The following is a 15,209-nucleotide window of genomic DNA, read 5'->3' as shown; positions in this document are numbered from 1 at the left end:
GGAGTCTTTAATCTCTTCAAGCAGCGCACTCCAATCTGTTTTCACCTGGCTGCTGCCCTTCAAGAAGTTAGCCGCCCGAACGCAATCTGTTTGGATGATAAAAGGGACAGCCGCTGTGTGAATAGCCAATTGAATACCCATCCGCAAGGCCAGGACTTCAGCAAGCTCCACCGAGTAAGAGCCCTGCTGCTGCTGAATTTCAGTTGCTATAACATCGCCCGAGGTGTTCCTGATTAGAGCTCCCAGCCCTATTGATGGATCAGTGCTATTTAAGCTAGCATCACTGTTGATGCAAAAGCTATTTGCAGGAGGTCCTTCCCAGCCGATAAGAGATATCTCCTGAGGTGTGCTGCTATGATCTTTCAGGGGTATATTATTCATGATAAAATCGATTTCCAATTGAGCCCATTTGATCCATATCTCACCAGGAGGAAGCTGAATGTTGAGATGTTTCTTGTTTCTTCTGTTCCAAATTAACCAGGACATTACTATAAAAAAAAGGAAATCTTCTTTTGATACCTGTTCCTGAATATGGATGAGCAAATCCAGTGTGTTGTTTTCGCTTTTTTTGAGGATTGGCCAAATCAAAAATCGCCTCCAAATGTTTTATGCAAAGGAACAAAACCATAGACTGTGATTGATTGTCTCTACTTTCACTCCACACCAGCAGCAAACCAGATTGATATTCATGCCCCGATGCCTTAAAATCACATTAACAGGGAGCCACTCATTGCACACTCTCCATATGAAGTTTCTGATCTTAGGGGGGCCTCTATTTTCCATATTCCTTTCCACCAATTCTTCGTTAACTCTGTCTCCGAGGGACCTGCTTTCATTTCATCTTTAGAAGCCTCTTTACAGCCGCTGCTCACTGTATAGTTTCCATTCGGTGTGAAGTGCCATATAAGGTCATCATTTTTGCTTGTTGAGCAAGGAGCTATTCCAAGGATCATTGGAATGTCATCCGAGTGAAAGCAATATTCAACTATTGTTGTTTTCCACGAGCCATCAGCATTCTTTAAGTAGTCTAGGGTGGTCCCTTGAGGCACTGTTGCCTTGGAGCGCAATGTAAAGGTTGAGGGACGGGGAATCCATTTATCTTCATTAATTCGTATGCCTCTTCCTGAAATGATCCTCCACCGAACCCCTTTTTCTATGATTTTCCTGCCCCATATGATGCTTCTCCACATAAAGGATCCATAACCTCCTATTTTAGCCTCCAAGAAGCTTGAGTTGGTGTAGTAGCAAGCTTTTAGCACCCTTGCAAGCATTGATTGGGGGTTATTTATGATTTTCCACCCTTGTTTAGCCAATAAGGCCTGGTTGAACTTCTCCAAATCTTTGAATCCCATTCTCCCTTCATCCTTCGGTTTGCACAGTTTTTTCCATTTTCCCCAATGTATTTTTCTTTTTGAGTCCGAAGACCCCCACCAAAATCTGGCCATCATGGCATGGATGTCCTTGATTAGCTCCTTAGGAAGACGGAAGCAACTCATTACGTAGGTTGGAATGGCTTGAATTATAGCTTTTAAAAGCACCTCTCTTCCTGCTTGAGAAAATAAACTAGCTTTCCACCCTTGGAGTTTGGTTCTTATTATAGTCCGAATTTCTTCAAACACCTCTTTCTTTCGTTTCACGATTGATGCTGGCATACCCAAATATTTTGTATGACACTCCACAAGTTTAACCTCCAGCACAGCCGCAAGTGAAAGCCCGGTCTCGTATGTAATCTTTTTCCCCACACAAAGCTCTGATTTCTCAAGATTTATTCTTTGGCCAGAGAGCTTTGAATAGTTATCCAATATAGCTTTCAGATGAAGACACTCGGAAGGGGTGCCGTCTATGAATATGAAGCTGTCATCCGCAAAGAAAAGGTGAGATAACTTGATTTTGTCTTGACCAAATATGATGCCATGGATCCTATCCGCTCTTTCAGCCTCTTGGATAAGGCAAGAGAGGCCTTTCAAGCAAAGAAGAAACATGTAAGGCGAGAGGGGGTCTCCCTGACGAAGGCCACGGCTGGGTTGAATTTGACCACTCACTTCTCCATTAATAAGTATTGAGAATGAAGGCGAAGTAATGCAGTTCATAACCTTGTCCACCCACCGTTTGTCATAACCCAAACAAATCATCATTGCTTCAAGGAATCTCCAATCCACCCTGTCATATGCTTTGGACATGTCTAGTTTGAGTGCTATTTTTTTCGATTGCCGAACCTGCCTTTTTTCATACAGTGAAGGCTTTCAAAACCCAATATTGCATTATCTTGAATGAGGCAGCCCCAAATAAATGCACTTTGATTTTCTGATATGACTTCCTTTAGGCTATCCTTCATCCTATTGGCAAGGCATTTGGCGATGATCTTGTAGCTCACATTGCAAAGGCTTATGGGTTGTACTCTCCAACTTGTTTCGATTGTTTAGTTTTCGGTATGAGGCAGAGAAGAGTCTTATTTATCTGTCTGCAGTCTCCATTGTTGTTGAGGACTTCCAAGCATACCCGAGTAACATCCTCTCCTATGACTTCCCAATGGTTTTCATAAAAAATCCGAGACATTCCATCCACTCCAGGGGCTTTTAGTGCATTAATTTGGGACAGTGCAACCTGTATATCCTTTGCTGTGAACTCTGTTAGCAGAATGTCATTTTGATTTCTGCTAAGTCTGAAAGGAACAAATCTTTGCAAGTTGGCGATCGTAGCATCTCCATGGGCTGGTGCTTCGAACAATTCTTGGAAGTGGTCACAAATGGTTCGTTCGATGTCCTCCTTAGTGCTCATCCATTGCAGATTTTTATCAAAGAGACCTTTTATTCGGTTTTTCTTTCGCCTAGAGGTTGCTTTTTGGTGAAAGTATCTAGTGTTTCGATCTCCATGGTTTTACCAAATGGCTCTACTTCTTTGTTTCCAAAAAAGTTCCTCCTTCTCTAGGTGTCCATTAAGATCTCTTTCCCTTTCTTTAAGCTTAGCAAATCCTTGGCTTGTATGGTCCCGAGAACAACTTTCCACTTCTTTTTGCAGTTCTTTTATTTTAGCTTGGTTTGATTTCCTTTGAATTGTATTCCATTGATCCAATAAAGTGCCACAAGTGTGAATTCTTTCATCCAGGGCTGCTGCCGAGCCTATATTAGTTGCCTCTTTCCAAGTGTCTTCCACTATTTGATAGCACTCTTTCTTATCCGCCCAAGCCTTTTCATAATGAAATCTATGTCCCCACCGTTGTTGAGTCTGAGTATCACTAGCCATGGTATTAAAAGTTACTAGTAATGGGCTATGATCCGAACACCACCTGCTAAGGTGTTTAACTTTAGCAATTGCATAGATCTTCCACCAGCTGTTATTCACCATTACCCCGGTCTAACCTTTCGAAAACCATGTTGGCTGCCCTGCCATTACACCAAGTAAACTTGCTGCCTTCATAATCTATTTCCTGTAATGCACACATATCGATTGCATGGTTAAAATTCTTCATAAGATACCCGGGCTTTCCACCACCACCAAGCTTCTCATGGTGCCCTCTAATTTCATTAAAGTCTCCCCCACAGAGCCAAGGACCAATGTTATTTCCAGCAAGCCGCCTAAGAAGTTTCCATGAATGTTTCCTTTGAGAAGGATCGGGGTCCCCATAAAAACCCGTAAAATGCCAAGAAAGGTCCTCATCCATATTGATCCAAGCATCAATATGGTAAGCATTAAAAGAATTCAATTGAACAGTAAAAAGGAGTCTTCCATAAGAGAGCTAACCCCCCACTTTTGCCTTTAGCATCCACACAGAAGCAGCCCTCAAACCTCAGCTGAATGCGAATTGATTCCATATAGGAGCTTTTTGAACGAGTTTCAGAAAGAAAAACAAGACCAGGATTATAATCTTTCACATGAGTGGCCAATGCTGTCACTGTCCAAGGGTTGCCAAGCCCTTGGACATTCCAAAATAGGGAATTCATTGTTCTCGGCGACCCTGCTCTGCAGAGTTTGCCGCTTCTGTATTCTCTTCAGAGGTTGAATCCTTTGTCATAGAAACTTCCCCTGTGAATGTGTTGTCCCGATATCCCGATTCCATCTTTCCACTTATCTGGTGCTTTCCTGCCTCCCCATTGCCCTGGTTCTTTGTTGGACGATTTCCTTTCTTTGTGACAAACTTCCTTCTTTTTTCCTGTGTCCCTTTCTGTTGATTATTGCAGCCTTCGTCGAAGCTTATTGGCACCTCAAAGAGAGTGTTATCCAGTCCCTTGATACAACATTCTGTCTCCATTGTTCTTGCTTTACAAGTCCTACCCCCCATTTGATTCATGGTTGTCTCATTGGTGATATCTTCGCCCAATCTTTTACGTATTCCATTACCCATTTGATCCTTTTGCATAGCTGTAGTTGCTGCCTCATTCATCTCATTCAGCACAATAGGAGATGGAATAAAATTGGTGGTCAGATTGGTATTATTAGTATGTAACATATTATGTTTATAATTATTAATGTTAGAATTAATACTATTGATACCTTTTGGTGGATTGTTGATTAAAATTGCATCCCTTTTCTCTTTGATTCTCTTATCTGCCATTTGAGGAGGGCAAAGGTTGTTCTTTTCATGAATTTCTTCATGATAGGATTGAGTTGGTTCATTGCTGGTTTTGGTTTCAATCCTTCCCGTCGAGTCGACTTTGAGCCAAGAACCATAAGTTGGCCTCTCTATCCCATCCTCTTGGATCCCAGTAGCTCGACGTTCATTGCATTGGCGCATCTCATGGCCAATTCTTCCACAATTAAAACACATATATGGAAGTCTATCATATTGGAATTGAAGCCAAATTCGTCGTCCTTCATGTGGGAAGAGGTAACCTGGAAAGATTTTGGATTGAATGGAGTTCCAAATTTTAAATTTGAAGAATCCATTAATAGCAATTCTCTTGACTTCCGCTCCTTGAATATCAAGAATCTCCCCTGCCATTCCTACCAACCTGGCCATATTTGATTTGGTTATTGCTTTAATTGGGAGGTTAAGAACACGACCTGTAGTGGTGTATGAGCAGAGAGTCGCTTCCCAATCCTCCGGCATGCCCTTCATTCTTTCCAAAATCAAGAAGCCCGCATTCAGCACCCATGGAGTTTTTCCCAGTATTCTTTCCAATGTAGAGTTCGAATTATATGACAGGACCAAGAAGATGGTTGTCGCAGTGGTTTTCTTGATTTTTAGATTCCATTCGGTGTCCCCCAAATTCCAGAGTCTACACAATATGTTCTTTAGCAAAGAACGGCTAAACGGTTTCTTTGTGCATAGCCTTCCAATAAGGCAAGATTTGCCAATGTCTTCTTCCCCTTCCTCATTGATTTCCCATCCTTCTACATCAATAACCTTCAATTGGCTAATGCGAGAGAGCAATTTCTCTATTTGATCCATGCTTTCTGAGCACATCCTTTGATTAGGCTCTTCCGAAGAGAGCATGGGAGTTCACCAGTCGCAGATGGGAATCGCCTTCGCCGAGAGAGAGAATCGCCTTAACAATTTCTTTTTTTTTTTTGAGGCTGTTTACTATTATATTCTGAGGCTAAAAATCATAATAATAATACTAATAATAATAATAATAATAATAATAATATCCATATTTCGTGTATTTTTTATTTTATTAAATCGTATAAAAATTTGAACAGAACAAAAATTAAGAGAGCATAATTATTTGCGTGTCACTTTAAAGTGCTACTCTCACTAACTATCGTAAGTCTTAACTAACCAAATAACGACAAATCTACCCAAAGAAAAAACAAACTACCATTTTTCTCTCGTTTCGAGACTCCAAACCTTAATTGACACCTGTAAAATCTGTTAACATCTGCTTGGCTGCTGAGAAAATTGGGGTAGGAAATTTTCAATTTTGGTTTCATTTCCCGTTTACTTTCCCAGTATCTGGTCTACTTTTTTCTGCGCTGTATATAGTTTTGGAAAAACGGAGAAGTTGAGATTCAAAATTCCCTATTTTCGGTCTGCGTAATCGTCTTTGAGATGAGTTTAATCCTAAACTGTTGCGGAAGCTATGGAATTCATTCTCTTAGAATTTCAAGCCTCAAGCGGGCTCACAAAAGCACTTGTGGTGAGTCTGTTTGGTCTCTACTTTCCTACCATCTACTGTTTTTGAGTTTTACTAGGGTTTTATACTCTCTATGGAAACAACGTTCTCAGCTTTAAGTAATCTACCATTTTTTTTGGTTCATGTTCTAAAAAAATTTTAATTGAAAATATTAGTGTTTGCAGAATTTCGGGATCTGTTTTAATTAACTTTAATAAACACTTATGGTTACTATTGTTTTTTTGAAGAATTTCATTGAGCTGTATCGACAGGAGTGGTTTCCAATTTTCTGTAATGGAAATATTATGTACTGAGAGGTTTTTGTGTATCTGTGATCCAGTGGGATTGCTTGTACGAATATTATATAAAATTTTACAATATTTATTTTCAAGGTATCCATATGAGGCCAATCACATTAGTGAAAAAATCATCTTCCATAGATGAGGATGATCATTGCCGAGATCTTGCACCATTGTCAAAGATCAATGTAAACAGCAGCTTGAGCTTTATGGCAGCTATGAATGGCATGGCCGGTAAGTCTTTATCCTTCGCTTAACATGACATGTTTTACAATACTTCGTTTTCTTTCATTTGTTCACTCTTTTCAAAGAGGTTTATTAGATATTTGTTGTCCCATTTCTATATCGTATTGCATTATGTTATCATAATTTTTTTTGTTTTCACTTGGGTGGGGAATGTTGTTTTGATGGCTTTGAAACTATTCATCTCCTTAACTTACTCTTAAGCACCCTACACACGATTTACACATGTGGTTTGCATTTGCATGTTTTATTTTTGTTCTTCCTTACAGATTCACTTATGTCCTTTTTCTTGTCTCATAGTTTTATCCTATGAGCATTTCATTACTTTTAAATGCTTGCACTGTAATCAGTTTCCTCTGTTTATAATGTTTTCAGTAGCAAATTTGGCTGCAGTCGACCTAGCAAAGGCAGTGAGTACAATAAATTTTCTTTAGAAGTGTCCTTTGCTTCCTAGTTTATCAAATCTCTCTTTATACTTTGTATCCATTACAAGTTTGCTAATGTGAAAAAAGCTTTGAAAACTTAACATAATCATATTTAGTTGCTGTTTTCAAGAAATATAGTTCTGAAATTTTTTACAAAGGATATTTCTTTATGTTGTTATGAATCTCTTCATTCTAGTTGTGTTTGTATATATGTCTAGGAACTTGAATTAATTTACTTTCTCAGGAAACCGTAACCGCTGCTTCAGTGTACACTTTGTCTGATGGGGGCCTTGGAGATTGGTTTGGTGGCTTTCTTTTTTCTGCTGGTCAAACGGCTAATGACGCTGTTCAGGACCAATTAGCAGCACTAAGTTTCACTAGGTTCAGCTCCACTTATTCCCCTCAATTTCAAGGAGAATCTGTGAACATACAAGTCAGCATTTGCTTGTTTCTTTATTTTAACGTGTATTATTTTTTTGCAGTGTGGCAGTAATTTTTGGAGCAGGACTTGTAACCAGCCTTTCACCTTGTACTCTTAGTGTTTTGCCACTCACCCTTGGTTACATTGGTAAGCAGTTTGTGCTTCAAATTTACGGCAATGGTATCTGTCTTTGGCTATATCCTTTTGTAACTTTTTTACATATAACCATCGCATATACTGATTGATCATTTGTTTACAGGTGCATTTGGCTCTGGGAAAAGCAGATCAGAGGTAAATGTTTGCTAACCGAGTTATTTTCATCCAAATGTTCCTTTATTATTTTACATTGCTGAACTGGTGAGCAATAGAACCCTAGGGTCACTGTGGGCGTTTGCTAAACTATATTAAAAAACCAATAAAATGAGGACTACCATTTTTGCCAGTGTTGGTTCTTTACGAGTATAGAAAAACTACTTGTAGCTATATGTATGTAAATGAAGGTCACATACTAAAGTGTTTCTTTGCAAATTGCATCATAGACCGCACGTGAATTTGTTTTATGAATTTCAATATATTTCCTGGCCAGGTTATTGGGAATTCAATTTCATTCGCTTTGGGATTGGCAACTACGCTAGCAGTATTAGGGATAGCAGCCTCATTTGCTGGAAAGGCATATGGGCAGATAGGGCAAGGGTTACCTTTGGCTGCTTCAGGATTAGCTGTTGTTATGGGCCTGAATCTTCTTGAGGTATCATGTTGCTATAAGAGAATGTGCTGGCTTCATTTATTCTGAGAATTATTTTGTCTGACTAATCTTCATGTAAACTTTGCAGATAATTGAATTGCAGCTTCCATCTTTCTTCGACAATTTTGATCCCCGTGCTGCTGCCGCTAATTTGCCATCAAGTAATTGGCATTTTTCTTCTCATTCTAGTTTTTACTGCTCTTTGTATTTGTATAAAGTTTGGTATCCTGAAAGTCTTACAAGCTTCTATTTTTGGGACAATTTGATAGGTGTGCAAGCATATCTAGCTGGCCTTACATTTGCTTTAGCTGCCTCACCGTGCAGTACACCAGTACTCGCCAGCTTGTTAGCATATGTAGCTACTTCCAAGGTATTTTAAATATTTGTTAAATTCTGTTGGATTCATTCCGACTGGATTTATATACTAGCTGATTGTGTTAATTTTTTGCGGTGACACAGCAGCTCTCAAATATACTTAAACCACAAATATGTTAATTTCAGAGATGCATTCTAGCTCATTCATGGTATGACATTGCCTAGCTAGTTAACATTTTTCGCCCTGGTGACAGGATCCAATTATTGGGGGAAGCCTATTGCTGACCTATACAACTGGTTATGTTGCTCCTCTGCTCATTGCTGCTTCTTTTGCTGGCGCATTGCAGGTATGCGGTTCTTCATCCATCACTTATTTTAACTTTGACATTGTCTAAATTGCAAAATAAAATGCTATTCTGCATTCCAATTTTTTGGGTGGTTGAAGTCAGGTTACTGCTTTGCTCCCTAACTAATCTACTCAATGTATTTGACTCATGCTATGTGCAGAGCCTGCTTTCATTTCGCAAATTTTCAGCTTGGATCAACCCAGTGAGGTGATTCTTCATCTTTCATTTGATCTCTTCTAACTATTGAATAGGCCACCTTTGCACTCTCTCGTTACTCGTATAATGGCAGCTCATCTTTCTCTTAAACCAACTTTTTTTATACGAGATTCCCCACACTCAAATCTCTAATTATGCTTACTTTTTCTCGTTCTCTTTCTTTCTTTATGTATTTATTTATTTTTGCAGTGGTGCCCTACTGTTAGGAGGGGGTGTATATACTTTCCTTGATAGACTTTTCCCAGCCTCAACAATGTCTATGTAAATATTGTTCCCCGTATATATATAAAATATAAGGTCAAACAACACAAAAGGGCAGCTGAAAGTTATAGTCTCGAACGGGTATTTTGCTTCATCTAAATCTGTGTAGCAAGAACGTGTACAAGAAAATTCAGCAAAAGAAAAAGAACGTGTACAAGAAAAGATAGGAAAGAGCAATAGAAATGTGTAATTGTGTATTTAGTTATGGTCATCCAATTCTAATAAACTGTGATTCAAAATTGTCAATTCTAATGTGACTTCTTTCTTTATTATATTTATATAAAACTGCATGACACGTTTACAACGCCGCAAAATTTATTTAAGCAATTTTTATCCAGAAAGTGATGTGTCTTAAACTTTGTGGACTGGCTGCTTGAATGGAGTCCACTCAATGAAGTAAGCCTCATAAATGATATCAAACAGTGGGAGCTTCTATCATATTCTGGGACAGAATTAGATTAACATTAGATTAGAGCAGATAAGATCAATATTAATGGCCTCTCAATCTCTTAAACTTTTCTGGAGAGATGACATCATATAACAAAATCGTGGTGCGAGGCTATTTGACTACAATGTGTGTTCCATAGTGCTCGTGTAAAAAAGGGCATACGAATTTGACTAATAAAAATGGATGATTATAAATTAATTTGCAGTCCATTTTTGAAAATTGAAAAAATATTTTTGTTTATTGAGATTTCTAAAACAGAATTAAAAGAATATTAAGTTGAATAAAATAAGATTAAGAAATGAATAAGATGAGATTTTTTTTATATAATTAGGGTGTTAAAAGAATTTTAATTCACGAATTAATATTATTAACCACTTGGTAACCCTTTGTAGGAATAAGACCGTATTTATAAGTATTTTGAGTAATGGGTCAGGTTAACCTAAACTCATTAGGATTTGTAAAGGGAAATTTACGCTTGGTACTGTATTTTCTACTTTTATTTCATTTTTACTATTGAATGTTATTTATTACATTTTTACTATGTCTTAACTTTTTGCTAAATAAATTTGTTATTCCATTTTAACTGATACATGTTACACTATAGATTATTTATATTCATTTTTATTATTTTAATGAGTGTAAAAGTTATGATTTGATTGATTAAAGCTGAACAAACTTTCTTTTTCAAGTTTATTATCCTATGGATTATTTATATTTATTTTTATTATTTTAATGAGTGTAAAAATTATGATGTGATTAATTTTGTGGCAGCTTTTTTATTTATTTATAAAAATAATGATTAAAGTTGAACAAACCTTCTTTTACATGTTTATTTTTATTTATTATTTTTATTTTTATTAAATTAAAATTAAAAATGATAAAGATTTGAGTCAAAACGTGTCTTCATTTTATTTTTTGATGAAAGTGAGACACACTCCATGAAAGTGACAACACACCAGCTCCTATCCCAAATATCTACAAATATTTTATGAAACACCTTTCCTTCTAAAATAATTGCAGAACAAGAACAACATGAAGTACCTGTTCTTTTTAGAAGATGGGTGGACTCATCTGATGAACATGAAGATAAGGTGTCATGTAATAGTAATTGCTCCTCTTCTGTTCTTCTTCTTCTTCATGGGTCTCTTTCTTTTATTTTTTTTTTCAAAATCCATACACTTATCATCTTTTTTCTAACTATCTTCCTCCTTAAGTTCTCTTACTCTCTCCATTAACATATAAATTTTTTATTTTATTTCTTGTTCAGTTCTTCTTCTTTATCTTGTTCTCATTTTTTTAGTTTTTCTAATTTTTAGTCACACTTTTTGGGGGGAAATAAAAGAGTGGTTTTTTTATTTTGATTTTCTAGATCTGTTCTTGCAAATATAGGTTCTGGTACTTCAAAGAATACTAAATCAAAAATACCCTCAATCTGTGTTGGAGAACTCCGACTCTGATTTTGAGTTTGAGCCAAAGTTCCAAAGTCTCCCAAATCTGATAAGGTTTTTTTCTATTGATCTTGTGTTGTTTTAGGTTTTTTTTTCAAGTTGATTATATTTCCTTTTTTTTGCATGTTTTTTTTTTGTTTAGTCCTATTTTATAGTTTTTTGTTTGTTTGACTTTGTGTCTTGTTGTTGTTTTGGTTTTATTTTGTTAACTCTTAGGGAAAGGGTAAATACCAAGTGAAGATTGTTCAATCAACTGATTTGTTTGAAGACATAATTAGGAAAAGGGTTGTTGAGGTTTGTCATTTCATTATTTTAGTTTCAATATTTTTTATGCTTGTTTTTTATGTTCTTTATTATTTTTTTTTTTGTGTTGTTTTAGTTTTGTTTTAGTAGTATTTTCTTATGTTTTTTTTATAGGATTGGGAATCCAAGTACACCTGATCGGAATACTACCATTCCGGAGTTTTTTTATGCTTGTTTTTTATGTTCTTTATTTTTTTATTTATATTTTTTAGTAGTTTTTTCTTATGTTTTTTTATAGGATTGGGAATCCAAGTACACCCGATCGGAATACTACCATTCCAGAGTTTTTTTATGCTTTTTTTTTATGTTCTTTATTTTTTTTGTGTTGTTTTAGTAGTGTTTTCTTATATTTTTTTTATAGGATTGTCACATCCTCTTGAAATAATTATGTTCTTTTTCCCATTGTCCATTGCTCTTTATGAGAACTGGTATAGATTCCATGTCCCGTCATTTTTTACAATATTTCATTTATGAGGCCTTTTTTTCATATTAAAACAACAGTAAAATAACACTACAAAACAGTAATTTGTTGTTGATTTAGTAATTTTTTTTCTTTGCCAGATTTTATGGTTTTTTTTTCTGGTGTTTCTATGATTTCGGTGTTGATTTGTTTGTCCCCAACCACGAAGGAGAGGTGCCGTTTGTGTTTTGTTACTGTTTACAGTATAAAAGTAAATATATTGGGTCTGGGTAGTATAAAAGAAATAAAAATGGGCTTGAACAGTAAAAATGTACAGTTTGTCGTGTCCCAGTATTTTTGAAAACATTTGGTAAAAAAACAGTATTTTTGTAAGTTTCCCTTTGTAAACGGGAAGCCCATTGATAGAGTAGATTACATTTTAATATTGATCTTTGGGTTGGTTAGGTGAGGCCCAATGTGTTGGAAATCGTCGTCCGTATGCGGACGTACTATTGACAGTGATAGCCTTGCATGAGTTGTTGGATTGTTGAAAGAATATCAGAGTAGTGGATGTTGGCCCAAAAAGGGGATTTCCTTTTGTTGTGTGCCTTTTCAAGACCTGACACAGGGGACAAGCCGCCAAATTTCTTAGAATTCTTGTTAGAGGTATGCCACGTAGGATGGTTCGTGGCACTTGAATGTTTCTAGATGCCTTTTTTATTGTCGTTTCTGGACGACCCCTAAAGGTATCTTACTTTACCTCTTTGAATGCTTGTTTAATAAATGTGTGATTACCTTTTGGATCCATATGTTCGACTTAGTCGCTAAGAGGAAACTATCAGATCTGGACACTCTGTTTGGCTCTGCTCAAGGGTTGGGCGGTCAATCAACCTAGTAGTCCTAGTGAACGGGCCTGTTAAGCTTAATGGGCTTATTTGAATACACACGTGTTGCCTATTCGAAAATACAGATAACATTTACTCCAAGCCTTTGTGACTTAAGAGTCCTAGAGGTTTGCAACCATCATTCAAATTTGTCATCGAATCTGGGGCCACAAACGATTTGAGTCTTTTGAGATTCCATGATGAAATCTAGCAGAAGATCCTAAACCCTTCATATTCTGTTGGTGGAGTACACATGTCGAGTATTCTTTGGTCCATGTATGTCACGCGATTCAAAGAAACGTGTGTTGCCTTGGGTTACAGACTAATGACTGGTTATGTCAGCAAATTACCCGAGGCAAATATCATCATAAATGCACACGTCCCTGGTTCCATAAATGGCAACAAATGAAATCTTTGGCATCCTTCGACTGTTGGATCTAGGAGAATTGTGCTTTCTCAAATTCAATATGAGCCCTTGGATCGGAGACAGACGGATCGCCATGGTTCTTAGAAATAGCCAGAGGCCCGACCATTTGGATCTTTAGCCATTTTCTTTGTGTTTTTCAAATTTTTAAAGAGAAAAATTGTCTGTAAACCTAGAAACCCTTTTCTGGTGAATGTCCATCCCCAATATTGAATTACACAACTAGCTAGGTATTTACCATGCCAAGCTGTGAAAAGAATAAGGTTTCTTTAGAAAAAATCAAAGAGTCTACAACTCCAATCAAAGCTTTTTTGAACACCGCTCCATTTGTTCGAGTCGCAATATCGACCTCGTAAGACTTAGAGAACGACACTCATGAGTTTATAAGGAGGCCCAGTGATTTTTGGACGAGGAAACTAGAATACAGAGCGAATCCAAGCTGTCGCCAATTATGTGGAACAAGATCGCGATGCCAACAATGAGCCAACACTAGCATATTAAGCCAGAGGACCATTTTGGGAGATAAATTTCATCAACAACAAATTTAGCAACTACAGAATGCTAGAGGACTCAAAAAATGGTTGTGGATTCCATAACACTATCTGTCTATTCTGCATCAGACTTTCCGTTAAAGGCGAGAAGACCAACTTAAGCGTGGAGGACTTTGGGGATTGGAGTAGGGGCCATATTTTTTTGGGGCTCATCTAGCACTGATAGACTAATTTTCCCAGTTTGTGGCAGTAGTTGGGATGGCTCCCTTTTCGCTGATCCCGCGAAGCTATAGGCTTTTGGCGGGATTTTTTATTTTCTACAAAGTAAGGGAGATGGAGGTGCCTGGTTTTGAGGATATTCTCTTCTTCTATGAGGTGGAGTCAAATCCAATCAAGAAAGATAGGAATAAGGACGGTTTCCACCATTTGAAGAAGAAGAACAAGGTGAAGTGCCTTATCAACACTTGGAGCCATCCCCTAGACATACAAGAGTACTGGATCTTCACCTCTGGGTTCCGTCTACATAGGCATCTCACTCTCCTCCTTGATATTCAAACAATTGTTAAGTGTCACTATTCTGCTTTCTGACGATTACGTCTCTGGGATTAGAGTATTTAATTCGAACCTTTCTTTCTTTTTTCATCATTTATGTTTTTTCTCTCACCCTGACCAACTCCCTACTAGGAAGAGCACTGGAAGGTCTACTACAACATGTCTCTAACAGAGGTAAAAGTTACAAACTTAGTGACCACAAAGAAATTGTAGGAGGTGGGTCTGATTACCCACCATCAAAACATTGAATCTTCAAATTTTTGAGGAGTTTTCTTCAAACTTGACGAGGTTTAGGAGGCTATTGTCATGATTGTTGGGGATTATTTTAGCAAGATCTAGAATTACTACCATGTATGTTGTTTAACATCCTAAACATGAATTTCTAAAACAATAGAATTTAAACACATATAAAGTTCAAGAAACCTTACATTGATTGCAGCAGAACTAAATCTCTAACTCTTATTTCTTTCTGTCATAGAGTATTATCAAGATCTGAGCCCGACTCTCCTTCAGGTGTTGGATTCTTCACAGTCTTACACACTATGATTAAGTACTTGACTTGCTATGTGTGGGCATGTACTCTATCACTATGAGGCTCAAATATATGAAGAAGAAGAGAGGGAGAAGGGTTTGAATTCTATAGAAGGAGGTTCACAAGTTTCTAGTTGTCTAACAAAGAATGAACACTAGAACCTTAGGTTGGATAGAATGAGAACAATCTTATTCTTTTTATAGGATTTCTCCAAGGGTTAGATTTAAATTATATGGCATTAAAAAAATGATAAAAATTGGCCAAAATTCACCTTAAGTGGGCGGCCATAAGATGGGTCCCACTAAATTATAATTTTGTCATTTTTATTCAACAATATATCATTTTCTTTCACAAATGTCATATTTTCCAATTTCAATCCTTTAAATGTCAAAAATATTTATT

General features: G+C 37.0%; 1 protein-coding gene across 1 annotated transcript; it reads left to right on the top strand.

Moving 5' to 3' along the window:
- The first annotated feature begins 5,646 nt into the window (after positions 1-5,646).
- LOC115725652 (cytochrome c-type biogenesis ccda-like chloroplastic protein) lies at positions 5,647-9,639 on the top strand. The gene is made up of 12 exons (XM_030655233.2): positions 5,647-6,077; positions 6,446-6,586; positions 6,971-7,005; positions 7,265-7,401; positions 7,503-7,588; positions 7,701-7,732; positions 8,028-8,189; positions 8,275-8,347; positions 8,456-8,556; positions 8,756-8,848; positions 9,009-9,055; positions 9,254-9,639. The coding sequence occupies exons 1-12, from the start codon at positions 5,990-5,992 to the stop codon at positions 9,327-9,329; spliced, it is 1,071 nt and encodes a 356-aa protein (XP_030511093.1). The 5' UTR covers positions 5,647-5,989; the 3' UTR covers positions 9,330-9,639.
- Positions 9,640-15,209: the final 5,570 nt, after the last annotated feature.

The sequence above is a fragment of the Cannabis sativa genome, chromosome 6 (assembly GCF_029168945.1).
Source record: "Cannabis sativa cultivar Pink pepper isolate KNU-18-1 chromosome 6, ASM2916894v1, whole genome shotgun sequence".
Classification (NCBI taxonomy): Eukaryota; Viridiplantae; Streptophyta; class Magnoliopsida; order Rosales; family Cannabaceae; genus Cannabis; species Cannabis sativa.
This window is presented reverse-complemented; position numbering and strand designations above follow the sequence as displayed.

Coding starts and splice junctions, on each gene's coding strand:
- LOC115725652 (XM_030655233.2), top strand. CDS start 5,990: ATGAGTTTAATCCTAAACTGTTGCGGAAGCTATGGAATTCATTCTCTT. Junction 6,078..6,445: donor GGCTCACAAAAGCACTTGTG/GTGAGTCTGTTT, acceptor TTTATTTTCAAG/GTATCCATATGAGGCCAATC. Junction 8,348..8,455: donor TGCCGCTAATTTGCCATCAA/GTAATTGGCATT, acceptor ACAATTTGATAG/GTGTGCAAGCATATCTAGCT.